This window comes from Merops nubicus, unplaced genomic scaffold (genome assembly GCF_000691845.1).
Source record: "Merops nubicus isolate BGI_N331 unplaced genomic scaffold, ASM69184v1 scaffold5479, whole genome shotgun sequence".
Lineage (NCBI taxonomy): Eukaryota > Metazoa > Chordata > Aves > Coraciiformes > Meropidae > Merops > Merops nubicus.
Window position 1 is genome coordinate 19,552 of NW_008632914.1, and position 14,158 is coordinate 33,709.

A 14,158-nucleotide genomic window follows, 5' to 3' on the forward strand; every position below is an offset into this window, starting at 1 on the left:
CTTTCCCTCCCCTCCGTTCCTTGTGTCTCTTCCCATTTCTCTTTTTCCTCTGCTCTTTCTTTTCCCGTTCATCTCTCTTCCCATCTGTCACTCAGCCTTTTTCCTCCCCCCAGCCCTGACTCTCTCTCTGTTGTTTCCTCCTTCCCCCATCGTCATCCTCTTCCTCTGCAGCAGAGGCAGTTCTCTGAAGTCCTCCCCTTTTGGTGGTCCCGTTCTTTATGTTCATGCAAAGCTGAGGCTTTCCATGATTCATGCACTTGGTTCTGTGCACCACACTTTGGGTGCCAAAAACCAGAAGCTGGTCCTTGGATGGCCTTCGACTGGGGGATTTGAAGCTGGCAGCTTTCCTGTTGAGCGAGTGCTGCAGTGGGAAGGGTGCTCAACCCTTCTTGCTCCCTGAGAACTTCCCCAAGGACAACAAGCTGGTTCAGATCCTACAGTTTGTACTTAGCCCAGTGAACGTCAGCAGATGTGCTTGTCCTTTGCTGGGCTTTAATGGTAGGTCGAGGAAATAGTTAAGAGAAAAGCCCATCAGCAAGGACCAGGCTGGTTTTCCTTCCCCAGGTGAAAGGCTTGAGATGCCAGGACCCCAGACAGCACTGTCTGGTTGCCTCTGTGCTTTGACAAAAGCAGGTTTCAAGATGTCACAGCAAACTGATATGCCTATGAGCAAGACCCCTGCTAATTAATTGCTGTTCGGTCCCCCGTTGTGTATCTGTTTGATCTTCTGCTGGTATCAGAGCCAATGGTGTCCTGCATCCAGTGACTGGCCTTCTTCTCATTTTTTTCCAGGTGCAGCTGCAGGCTCAGCCTATGGCAGTAAGTAAAAACATAACTGAAATGTTGGCATTTAACACCCCGGTGCATGGTCCTTGTGGATGTCACTAGGAAAAAAAAAATGGTTATTTTCTATCCATTATCATTTCCCAGGCAATAAGTCTTCCCTAATTGCACCTCATTTTCTGTCCTGTCAAAGTGTCTTATATTTTCTTCCTTTGACTTCAGTAGCCTCATTTTGCCTCTTCCTCTGGCATGGTTTCCCCCCATGAGGTTCGTTAGCATAGCAGCCGGAAAGGAAATAAAAAAAGACTCTTCAAAATCACCAGTGCTAGCTCTGAACTTCCCCCAACCCCTGCCCAGTATTGCAGGCTTCTGCTTTGAGAAGGAGCTGGATTTGAATTATTTGGCATAGCATCCAGTCTGGGTCACCTTGGGCTATCGATAAAAAAAACATATCTAGAGTGTGTGTACATCTGTAGGTACATCTGTAGGTATATAAACATGTCTATGAAGTGTCGGCAGCAAAGACAGTAGAGCTCAGTGGGGATTTCCATTGGAAGATTGATGGTATGATAGGACTCCTTATTTAACAAAGCTGGAGGTAGTTTGATATCAAAGAGCCTGGAGTTTTGGGTAAGCAGAAGCTCAGGTTTGAATTTTGTGGCTCAGAATTACCCTCCAGAAGAAACAAATCAGGGGGCTGAATGAATAATGAATTTGCAGGCAAGTGGAAAGAATTGGAGGAGAAATAGTTTCAGAGAAATGCAAATGCAATTAGGAAAAGTGCACCTAATTGAAAAGTGGAGGACAAGTTTTCTGGGTAAATGAACTATATTTAGACTTTAAACAGTCAAATCTAAAAGGTTAAAAATTTCAAATGAGAAGTCTCCCTTAAGTAATTTAGGATTAAAATAATTAAATGTTTTAACAGTCCAAAATATTCTTTGCTTTTCTGGTCAAAACCATTTTGATAACTCTTTTTTTCCTCCCTTTAGCAGAGCTCAGCATCCTCAGTGGTGTCACTGCAAACTGTTTCCCATCAAAATTTCCCTGCTGGGGAGAAGCTGGGGGGGTGCTGGGAGCGATGTGCAGGAGGTGGACAGGAGGGATTTGTGTCCAAGACCAGTTAAGGAGAGATTATTTAGCCTGCATAGGAGACTAGACGTGACCTAAATGAAGTATTTAAACTAGCTCAGGGCTATTATGAAATTAAGCACGATAATCTGCATGAAGCAGTGGGACAAACAAGGACAGGAGGGCAGCAGGTGGAAGTTAAGTAGGACTTGGTGTTGCGGGTGCTGTTCCAGTTGGGGCTGGCATGGCCAGGCTCCTGTGCAGCCATCCTGTCCCCTGCTGCACCGGGGCTGCCGGGGGGTGAATCCGGGCTGGGGGTGGTGGTCCTGGGTAGTTTGCTGCCCCTGGGGTGGCTGGGGGACCAGAGCTGGGCTCTGCCAGCCGGCACGTAGCCAGCAGGCAGCGGCTTCCCAGCTCCTGGCAGGGCGAGCTGGGGGTTCCTCTGCACCTCCCACCTGCTCTTCACCCCACATCTGCCCAGCCGTGCTTTCCTTTCCCCTTTTCACCCTAATTGGCCATTAGTTTATGATGGAGCCGTAAGTATTTAAGCCAATATCTGCACCAGCAGAGTAAGCTGCTGAGAGAGCCCCCGCCCCTGCGTGCACACACGGGCTGCTGCGCCCGGCGTCATCGAGCCGCCGTCGCCTTAATCCTCCCGGTGCCCCAGTTGTAGCTGTGCTGAGAAATCGGTCAGCAGTTCAGCCCCAGCTGCAGCAGCCTCACGGGTGTGCAGGCTGGCAAGGAAACCCTCCTTTCCCCCCCCAGTAAGTGCCTCCCACCTCTTCTCTCTGCTTGCTAGCGTATGAGCGACCGCAGCGGGTTACCACCCCAAAAACCACCACAGCAAAAACGACCACCACAACAACGTCCACCACCACCACCTCAACCACCACCTCCTCAACCACCACCACCTCAACCACCAGCACCACCTCAACCACCAGCAGCACCCCCCTACCTGCCATCACCACCCAGCCAGGTGGGTGCCACGCTCCCTGCCTTGCCTGGAGGGCCAGGGTTCCTCTGCCAGGCTCCTCTTTTTGCCTGTTTCCCACCCTGGCTCCTCCAGCAGCAGTGGAGAACACACGGGGCTGCTCTGTTTGTGGCCTTGGTTATCTGCTCCATAGGATGATAAAAGGACATGGATAAAAATGACCCTGACTCCATTCACATCACCCAGTCTCTGAGCGGTCTTAGAATCATAGAACAGTTTGGGCTGGAAGGGACCTTAAAGATCACCTAGTTCCAACCCCCTGCCATGGGCAGGGACACCTCCCACTAGACCAGGGTGCTCAAAGCCCCATCCAGCCTGGCCTAGGACACACCCAGTGATGGAGCATCACTGCTGCCACTCTCTGATATCATGAGGGCAGCAGGAAGTGAAGCCAGGACTGGTTGTGGGGGAAGCAATGCTTTTCCCTTTTTCTCTCAATTTTGTATCTTTGAAAAAAAAAAGGTTTACAAAATCCATCCCTTCTAGAGCCACTTGTCAATGTTGTGCTGCACAGGGCTGGCAGAGCTGCAAGAGGTGCTCTCTTACAGCTCCATCACAAGGCAGGGCAGTAAAGTAACAAAGGCTTTACTGTCCCACTGTAAAATTAAAACACATGCCCAGTCTTGCCTGGCTGAGAGGAGAGGGGACTTGTACCTTGTTCTGCTCCATCCCTGACCTCCACGTGTGATGCCAGAGAAGGCAGGAGAGTTACCCCCATTGTTCTTGCAGGGTGCTTCTCCCAGAGGATGACAGGGAAGGCTGGATGCTGCTCTGCCCCACCAGCCACTCGCTTGGACCTTCCTGGGGGAGGGCTGCAGGCCAGCAGCCACCTCCTGCCACTTGCCACCAGGCTCAGAGCAGCCCAGAGGCTTTGCTAAGCCCTGCCAGGGACAGGCTGACTGTTCAGTGGAGGTGCTGGCTGTGTCCTTGCCAGCTCTTCCAGTCCTGCACCGAGTCCCAGTGGCCAGGCTCAAGGATGTCACACAGGCTGGCTGCATCTTCAAGGGCAGTTTTCCTTGGGCAGAGACCCATCTAACATTCTCCAGGCAGAAACACCCTTTCCTAATTTCTAACATCACCCCGTGGAGGAAAACTTTTGTCCTTTTTCTGGGAGTTTCTCCTTCCCTCCCCCCCTGAACAAGGAGACAGCGTTTTCACTTTTCTCTTGGAAATGAGCAGATAAAACTTAACAGCAGGACATTTTTTTTAAGCCTCTCGTGGGGGAATTAGCCACGCGTTCCTCCCCTTGCCATGCTTTCTGGGCCTGATATTTCCCGGGAGGACGTTTTACACCCACAGTATGTTAGTAACAGTCTGTCTGGGGGAGCTGCCAGAAGCCAGTCAAAGGGATGAGGAAACTTGATTGCATGTTTATGCAAATATAGATATATTCATGGAAGTACCCTGCTTGAGTAGTTAATCAGGAAGCTGAGGGTTTAGCTCCATCATCCATGGAGTTGAAGTGACACTGGGCAAAGGAGTGCAAGTCTCAGGTCTCTTAAGAAGTGCTCCTCACCCAGGTCCATGTTGTACATGTGCAGGAGGACGTTCATCCACCACCCCTGCCCAGAGGCACCATCACCAAGGCCCCAGCAGTGACAGGGGATCACGTCTACATCTGCACCACACTCTTGGGGTCATTTGATTTTTATCCATGCTCACCCATAGCAATGTTTCAGGTCTATTTTTTTGCAAGTGCTGTGTACATGTGGGTGATGTGTTTAGTGTCTGTCTTGTGTATGACTTGCAGTGCTCTGCCTCACTCATGTCATACATCTGGGGTGGGCAGGACAGTATCTGTGTGGGGTTGTGTGGTGTTGGGGAAAACAGTGTCCTGCCAGCCTGCTCCGAGGGACCTGGGAGACATTGAGCACCTCAGGGTATATTCCTTCTCCAAAACCTGCTTCCCAGCTAGAGAAAATGTTTTCATAATGCCTTCATTAACTGATGGCAAAGGACTAAAATAAATAAATTGCAGTCCAGCCACCACATCTCTGGCTTGATACAGTCAGGCTGGAGCTTGGAGCTCCTTGTTCCCATTCAGACTCCATCCATGTTTCTTCAGAGCCAGGTCCCACCCAGAATGGTGTGCCTGGGGATGGAGACAGTCCCTGGAGGGGCTGCTCCAAATAAGAAGGTAGTCAGGCCACCCAGCAGCTCAGGGACCTGTTCTCTTACCTGGGCAGCATGCTGGGTTTGATGCCAAAGGTCTGTTGTGTGCTTTTGACAAGCAACAGGGAATCAAGGCACAGCCTAATCCTGACCTGCTTTGGACCAGAGAGGTTCTTCCCCCTGCAAAACATAAAGTACATTTTTAAATACCATCACATCCCCAAAGGGCTGTGAACCTAACTGGCCAAGACTTAAAGGGAAACACCTTGTTAAAAGATGACCCTGCAGGCTCCTGGGAAGATGCCCATTTGCAGGAGACACAACCACCCCAAGCTGGGTCAAAGTCCCAGAGTGAGATACTCTGTGCTTACCTGAATTTTAGAAGCATTAAATGATCCCTCCTTGCTTTAAAGCCCATCCATCCATTTCAAGAAAAGTCCTGTTAGAGCCCTGCCCCACCCTTGTGCTGTTTCACCCTCTAATCTACACACTGTCTTCTGCCCTCTGAATTTCTGCTTCCTACCATAAGCAAGCATCATCAGACCAGCCTCTGAGTTCACTGCCTCTGTGCCCGTGAGGGAAGCACAGAAAAACCCAGGTATTTAAAGCCAGCCTGATGTGTTTCTCCCTTCTCCTCCTTGCCTCCGCACACTCGTGGGTAGCAGCAAGGCAGAAAGCACCGTAGCACGTAGGCTAGAGGAGTAGATTAGATTTGGGTTGTCTCTAGGTTGCATGGATCTGCTAGACATCTGCTTCCTTTGGCTGCTCGTGGTGTTTTCCGTGGTCAAGGTGGAGCTGTGGTCATGTTCATAGGATGCTTTTGTGCCCAGTCGCCTGTCGTGCAGGGAGAGGTGGGAGAAGAGTGAGTTTACGTGCACGAGCTGGGGTCTGAAGGCAGCTGAAGCTGCCAAAATGGCTAGAAGGAAGGGAAATCACAGAGTTACCCTGAAGAGAATGAATTAAGTGCTAGTCTCATTTGCCTTCTGCAGTTCTGTCATTTCAAAATCTTCCCTGAAGCCTGTCAAATTCCTCCTTGCCATTTGTTACATTTTTCCCATGCTCAAAATAAGGAAGAAAAAAAAAAAAAAAAAAGGCAGCTTTAATTTTTTTTTTTTTCCTGCTTCCATTTTTTCCCCCTCTGGTTTGTAGTAGTTCCAGCAGGGCCAGTTCACCTCCAGGAAAAACAAAACCACTGAGCAAGGGGCAGGTTGGTTAAGAGCTCCAACAGAAAGAGAGCACTGGTTCTGTGTGTCTATATTTGAGAGGGACTTTTCCAGAGTCCTTCCTCCCTCCTCCAGTGCTGTTTGCCTCAGTGTTTTTTGCTATAAAGTGTGACTTTTTGGTTCAATCTATTCTACTTCCCCAGAAATCCATCCAGACCAGCAATTTTCATCGGGGTGGATCCAGGCCCCTGAGAGAAGAGCTGCCCAGTGTTTCCCATTTCCCTGAGCTGGCTCTGAGAGCGAATCGGGTCTCTCGACCTCCCAAAATGTAAAACTGTCCATTAACATCTCAGAGCTACAAGGGAAAGGTTCTCAGGATAACGAGCATTAATAATTTTCCTGGCTCTGTAAATGCAATTGAGTGGAGGTGTATGTGAATGACTAAAAAGCAAAATGCCTCCAGGGCTGGTTTTTATTGTGACTCTAATTAAACCCTTGCCAATTTGCACAGGGCTTTTTTCATATTCTCTTTAACACCATATTAATATCAATTGGTTTCCACTTTCCAGCTGAAAAGGACAATGTCTATCACCTTCTCTTAGAGCTTGTCATTAAAAAAAAAAAATGACCTTTTTTTAAAAATTATTATTCTGCATTGTTTATCATCTCCTTGACGAGGCTGGGAAATCACATTCCTCTCCTACTCGGGTTTGTCCTTTGAAACTTGGCAAGGATTGAGAGATTTTCTTTTTTTTTCCCTCCTCCTCCTTATGTTACCCAACTGGAGCTTGAAATTAATAATATGGCTTTTAAAATTTCGTTCCTTGGTTTGTTTTCTAGCAAACCTGAAGATTGTTACCAATATTGAGGGGATGGGGAGGGGTGTGGAGCTGGTGAGGGTGCACAGGGAAATCAAACCAGTGGTCTAGACATGTCTTGCTGGTTTCATTTCTCTGAATTTCTCTGATTTGTGGCTCACAAATCCTTCAGTTGTTATTTCTGACAGAAGAGCAGAGCCTGAAGGAGGGCCTAGACGTTTGGATTAGAAACCAGGTGCCTCCACCCCAAGGATCCCATGCTGTTTCTCAGTTCTGTTATTCCAAAGCAATGAGGTGCAGTTTGGTTGCTGAGGTCCTCATGCAAGCACAGGAGCAAACCACTGTCTTCATCTGAGCTGAGGACGGGGAGCTCAGCACCCTGCTGTCCTCCTGCCCTTTGTGTCACAAGGGCTGCCTGGCCCCTCCAGTGTCCCAGCGCCAGCAGCAGCACTTGCATTGAGCAGGCATGAGAACCTGCATGGTACATGGTTGAGTTTCATAGAGTCATTAAGGTTGGAAAAGCCCTCTAAGATCTTCAAATCCAGCCATCAACCCAACACTACCATGACCACTAAACCATATCCTGAAGTACCACGTCTAACGTGTGTTTTTGAACCCCTCCAGGGATGGTGACTCCCCCACCTCCCTGGGCAGCCTGGGCCAAGGCCTCACCACTCTGCCAGGAAAGAAATTCTGCCTAATATCCAATTGAAACCTCCCCTGGCACAACTTAACCCCCTTTCCTCTTGTCCTATTGCTGGTTACCTGGGAGAAAACCCCAACAGCAACCTCACCACAACCTCCTTTCAGGGAATTGTCAAGAGCAAGGTGGTCTCCCCTCAGCCTCCTCCAGACTAACCACCCCCCGTCCCCTCAGCTGCTCCCCACGAGCCGTGTTCCCCAGAGCCCTCACCAGCTTCACTGCCCTTCTCTGGACATGTTCCAGCCCCTCAATGTCTTTCTTACCCTGTGGCACCCCAAAGCTCTGGCCCTCCACCAGAGCCCTGCCGAGCTCCTCGCTGGTCACCAGCTCCCCCAGCACACCCAGTAACACAACTCTCCCCTCTGATCTCTGCAAGACTACACCGGCCTGTCGGCGGCTGCCCCGCTGCAAGTGGGCAAGGCTGGCCCGGGAGCAGAAGGTAGGAGACACGTGCCAGAGCTGGGTCCTGCCAGCCAGTAGCAGCCCCCAGTGCTCAGCAGACACTTTAGTTGCCAGCTCTGCATCTCCATTTTCCATGCACCTCTCTCCTCCCCACCTGGGAGACAGCTCACGGCTTGTGTGTGCCCGACAGGCAGCTGGGAGTCTGCTGAGGCTGCACTGAGCCTCAGGGTCTAGTCGTGTACATGAAAGATGAGGATGGTAAGTGGTAGAAGAGATTGTTCACAGCTTGCTGCTGGGGTGAACGGAGAGGATCATGGAAATCCTGTCATCTCCTGAGACCGGAGCCTGCTTGTAGAGCAGAAGAACTTTGTAAATAGATAGACCTGTGTTGTTTGTAGCCTAGACGCCTTCTTATGTATTTCCTTGCTTCAGGTCTCCTGCTTGACTGCCTAAGGTGAGCTGCCTCTGGTGGGAACCTTGGGAGGCCTCACACTGGCTGTTGAGACTGAAGTTTCTCCTCCTCAAGCTTTCTGCCAGCACACACACCCCGGCAGCTGCCCAGTGGTGCTCAGCTCCTGTTTCCCAGCTGAGATGCCTGTAGCTTGCTCCAGATGTAGACATTAGCATCCCTCCAGTGCAGAACATAACTGCTGAAGCTGGGCCCAGGACACAAACCAATGTCTGGAAATACTCCAATGAGGGGCAGAAAGTGCTAAATTTGAAGTTCTTTGGAATTGTGCTCTCGGGCCAGCCTCTGGCCTCACAGAGAAACAAAACTGCATTCGATACAGGAAGAAGAGATAGGTCTGCACCGTGGGCATCAATGCCAGGTGATGCTGACAGGCTGTGCTGGACAAGGGAGGCTTCTGAGTCTTGAGAGTGGTCTGCAGATTTAGCCCTCTCCATGCTTGGACAATGTAGTGACCACATGACAGCACTCTCCCATCCAGCAGTTCCATGCTCTCCCCTCAGGAGTACTTTTTCTGTCTCTCTTCACACTTAAAAACGCTAATTTCCAGGAGACTTCATAAACAATACATTCTCAACCAGATATGTCTCCACCAGCTCACCCTAGATACTTGCCTAGAGCTTCTAGTGTCCCTTTACCAGCTTTTATCAAACAAGAGGGGGATCTGTATTAAATCTGATGTTCTCTCTAACTGATGCCACCGTAAGCTGTTCAGCTCCCACCAAACACAGCAGCACCTGGACCCAAGCCGAAGCCACCAGATCCTCCCAAGAACATTCGAGGTAAGGCCATGCCCACACTCAAGGGTGAGGCAGAACACAATTCTCCCCCAGTGCCCATAGGCCAAGACCACCCACTCACCCTTGGCATGACCCAGCATCATACGATCAGCTCTCCTACTCAGAAGGTCCACATCAGCTCAGTTCTGCTCATTCAGGCCCATGGAGATCTCTTTGGAGATGCATTTGGGACTGAGGTGGCTGTAGCAGTCTCCCTGAGCTCCAGGAGAGCCCATGGGCACTCCAGCTGCTTTGGTGAGGGGTATCTTGCCAGAGGGTGAAGGGCACACCTATTCCCCTGGCCAAGATTAATTGGGCAAGATTAATTGGGTTGATGAGCTGTGCTGGCCTGATAGGGCCAGGCCCCATTAGCAGATCATCCTGCTCCAGACACCCCGTGGAGCCTCCTCGCAGCCATGGCTCCCTCCACAGGAGGTATAGACATAATCGTGGGGGCTTCCATGGAGGGATATGGCCCCCAGGGCCACCCACAGCACCCACTGCAGAGATGTGGGGCTTTGGAGCACCCCACGGAGCTGCTTCTTCCCCTCGGGGCTGTCTCACTTCCCTCATGGTGGGGACAACTGCCCTTGTCCCCCTGCACTGTGCTGGTCTGCCACGGAGGGGCTGTGAGGAGACACCACCATGTCACCTGTCCAGCCTGTGTGCCAGAGGCTGGAGGGAGCCATGGGCAAATCATGGCCACGGAGGCTGGAGAGTCCATATTGGTGGATGAGGGTCTGGACACCATGCAGACCACTGTGGGACCAGGGGAAGCCATGGAAACCTGAGGAAGCCCCAACACCACAGCAGCTTCACAGATGGTCTCAGAAGCCAGACTGGGCCTGCTCTGACCATGGCTGAGCCCTGGAGGTGGGGAGCATGGCCACCTCATGCCATCGCTGCCACTGTGGGGACACAACCTGGAATACAGTCCCACACCAATGGGATGTGGCTGACAATGCCCACCAGCACCTCCCTGAGCACTACAGCACTGTGCCAGGGCTGGCATGCCACAAGAATGGGTGGGACCCACTCCTAAATGTCCTGTGGGAGCTCAGCACCGCTCAACCCTGCCCTTACTGAGGCTACCAGAAGACAAAACCCCCCAAGCCCCATCAGCTCAGTTTGGAAGCAGTGCCCTTTCCCCCCAGCACAGGTCATTCTGTGCAAGGACAGGGCTCTGGCTGGCAGCACAGCCCCAGGGAAGCACCATCCTGGGCAGGGCAGCTCCTCACCTGAGGCAATAGCCAGCCCAAGGTGTGTGCTGGCCGTGGGAGGCCTCTCCCCACCACAGCACTCAGATGTGTTTTATCATCTCACGTAGCAGCTCCGAAGAGCAAAGCAGGGCGCACAGCACACTCTGCAGGCAAGAGGCACGGGAAGAAGCCAGGTACGTGCTGCTGGGGACACTCCTGGCTGGACCCCATAGCAACCCCTGCCAGATACCACCTCCAGAGCATTTCTCCTCCTACCTGTGTTCCTAGCAGCTTTTTGGGTGCCAGTTGGTGTGACCACCCTCAAACTGAGGCCATAGCCAGTAGATTTATATATATGTGTGTATATATATAGTCCTTTTTTTTTTTAAAGCTGTTTAGACTTGTAGATCCTTGTCCTGGATAACCCAATACCCAATTTGTGCCAGCAAACGTGTAACGGGGGGATCTGTGAGTAGCTCCTGCCAGCTCTGCTCATTGCAATAGTGCCGTGCATCGAGGGGTTTATGCATTATACTTTGAGGAGGGGAGAAAAGGAGAAGAAATTTAGCAGCTACCAGCTGTCTGGTGCAGAAATAGATGCCAGCAGTGTTCTTGGCTCGGCATTGTTCTCGTAGCAGAGCTGCTCACAGTGGAGTAGGACTCAGAGTAGTGCTAAGTGGTGAGAAAAAGCGTGTCTCTGATTTTTCTTAAGCATCCTCAAAGAGCTCAAAACTCATCCGGCTCAAACCAGACTCTGGCCCAGTGGCTCCTATTGAAACATATAAAGGTAAGAGGAGGGAGCGTGTTGCTCCAGGGCTCCTGGCCTTCAGCCAGGTGATGTGGTCCAGCAGCCCCTGACATGGAGAAGATGGGGAGGGTTTGCCCATCCAGGTCGTGGTTGGCTGTGTCCCTGTGGTGAAACAAAGCTTGGGACTTGCAGCACCCAGCAGGACTTGAGCTTGAATTCTTTGGGTGTTGGTTAAACAGGGAGAAATTGTTTCACAGAGGGTCGAGATTACAACAGCCTCTTAGCTCCTCCTCAGGCAGCTGTGAACCATGGGGAAACCTCTGCCCTGCTCCATCTTCCCTGGTCATCATTTCATTGAGATGTCCCCTCCTCCAGCTGCATGTGCATGCCAGCCCACACTGTTCCCTCCCATCCCTCTGCCATCCTTGAACGTTTAATGCTACAGCTTGGAACAAAATCCCAGCCCCAAGAGTCCCTTGTCCTCTCCGAGGGCTGGGGAAGCTCTGACCTGGCTGACTGTCTCTGCTCACGTTATCCCCTGCCTGTGTTGGCTGGGACACATCCTGACCAGGACAGCTGGGCCACAAAGCAACTAGGGTACCTCCTCTGCTCCTGCATTATGCTTTTATACTTCCAGAAAAATCCAGTGCCCTAAATGTAACACTACAGGGTAGTCACCATCCCAAGCAACAGTCAGAGAGAGCAAACACAAGAAGCAAGTAATCACATTCCTCTGGCTACAAATTCAACCTAGCTGGCTGTTTTCTAACACATGCCTAGAGCTGTGAGAGGTCAGCCCTGGGGACAGTAGCAGTAGGTGATGGTGGCAACTCCCACCCTGCCAGCAGCCTGTGCAGGCATCCTGTGCTGTGTCAGGCAGCCCTGGTTCAAACTCTCAAGCACTTCTCCACCACCTTTTGAAGGACCCCCCACAAGCCACACTTCCTTGCATACACACACTCATTTTAAGCATTTAACCCAAGAGCCACCACATTTCACAACCAGCATTGATTTGAGAGGCAGAGCAGCACGGGGCATGCTAAGAAGGGACACAGAGGAAAAAGCCAGATAAGGTTTTCCTGGGGCATGCAGCAGCTTCAGCTCCACTTCAGCCTTGTCCAGGACCTTCCTGTTACCAGAGGCATCAAGTGCTGCTGTACCCTCTGCCAGCCCCATCCCGTGGGCCAGTCACAGCAAGGCAGAACCTGCCCTGAATGTCTGTCCCTCAGCCCAGGTCCTGCAGCCCCACCAGAGCCAAACCCAGGCACCGAGCTGAGCTCTGCCCCTTAACGAGGCAACTCTTTAATTAACACCTGACTCCACTGCCTGCTCCCATGATGTGCTGTCCTTAAAGAGATCACGTCCTGGGACAGCAGGGGCTGGCTCCTGCCTGCCCCCACCCCACAGGGACAGAGCCCCCCAGCCCAGCTCTGCTCTCGGGGCAGTGGCTGCCAGCCCGATGCCCCTGTGGCAGTGAGGAATGGCAGCCACTGTGGACACTCCTCCTGCCCAGCAGTGCCCGTGGCACTTCACCCGAGCAGGAGCCTCCCCCAAAGCCTCGTGTCTCCTCACCTCTGCCCGGCACGTGGGAGGATGCTCCTGGCCCGGCTCCGAGCTCTCTCCTCCTCCTCCTCCTCCCCGCAGACTGCGAGTGCTACGGCCACTCCAACCGCTGCAGCTACATCGACTTCCTGAACGTGGTGACCTGTGTGAGCTGCAAGCACAACACGAGGGGCCAGCACTGCCAGCACTGCCGCCTGGGCTTCTACCGCAACAGCTCGGCCGAGCTGGACGACGAGAATGTGTGCATAGGTGAGAGCCCCGGGGCCCCGGGCGTGGGCAGTGGTGCTGGCACACGGGACAGCTCCACGGGGTGGGCTTCGGTTCAGCCCCTCTCTGGAGGGTGGTGTGTCCTCCCCAAGCACAGCACCCGTCACGGTCTCTGCAGCCTGCCAGGGCGTCTCTTCCCTGAAAACAACGCCCAGGTAGTATCTTTCCAACTTGATACAGATCCGTTGCTCCACCAGAAGCTGCTCAGCTCCACAGGTCTTTGCACTCGTGGCTGTTTGCATTGTTGGGGCCTCTCAAGTAACCGTGCCCTCCCAGTCCCTTGGTCTCTAAGGTTCCTCCTGTAGCACGCAGCCAGGATTTTCCAAAGTCCCCAACAGCTCCCTGAGGGCATTAACAGGCACGAAGCCCCCAGGCAGGGCAGACACTGACAGCCTTGTCTTTGGCCAGAATGTAACTGCAACCAGATCGGCTCCATGCACGACCGCTGCAATGAGACCGGCTACTGTGAATGCAAAGAAGGTGCCACGGGCCCCAAGTGTGACGACTGCTTGCCCAACTACTACTGGAGACAGGGCTGCTTCCGTAAGTACCTGAGCCAGCGGAGCAGAGGGAGGTGTGGGGTGGATCCAGACAAGAGAGGGAGCTTCAGCACCACCTGCTTAGGTGCCCTGTGATACTTGGGGTGCAGGGTGAGCAGACTCCAACCATTCCTCCCAAGTCCAGAACGACTTGGTAGTTTTGCCCCCGGAGTCTGCAGTCCCTTCTATTCTCCTTTGGCCTTGGGGCTGCTCTAGCACTACAAGGGTTGGATAATTGAACCCTAAGGAGCTAGAGAACACCAAAAGGTTTTAGTTTGTGCTGCAGTCAGGGGGTTTAACACAGCCCAGATGAACACCCACGTCCTTCCCTCTCTCCCACCTCGTAGCCAACGTCTGCGATGACGAGCTCCTGCTCTGCCAGAACGGCGGCACCTGCTACCAGAACCAGCGCTGCATCTGCCCCGTGGGCTTCAAGGGGGTCCTGTGCCAGCAGTCCCGCTGCGAGGCCGACAAAAAGGACTGCGACGGGGCCTCCGGCGCACGCGGCGGCCTCGGCACCCTCCTGCTGGGGCTGCTGGCGCTCCAGCTGC

At 52.5% G+C, this 14,158-nt stretch overlaps 1 protein-coding gene across 1 annotated transcript in view; it reads left to right on the forward strand.

Moving 5' to 3' along the window:
• NTNG2 (netrin G2) overlaps window positions 1–14,154 on the forward strand; it is a gene marked incomplete at both ends in the record, with an annotated part of 26,639 nt that extends 12,485 nt beyond the window's left edge. The window contains 4 exons of the mRNA XM_008948044.1: window positions 793–819; window positions 12,883–13,050; window positions 13,477–13,611; window positions 13,955–14,154. Of these exons, the coding sequence (XP_008946292.1) occupies window positions 793–819; window positions 12,883–13,050; window positions 13,477–13,611; window positions 13,955–14,154 (530 nt within the window). The remainder of the gene's footprint in view (window positions 1–792; window positions 820–12,882; window positions 13,051–13,476; window positions 13,612–13,954) is intronic.
• Window positions 14,155–14,158: the final 4 nt, after the last annotated feature.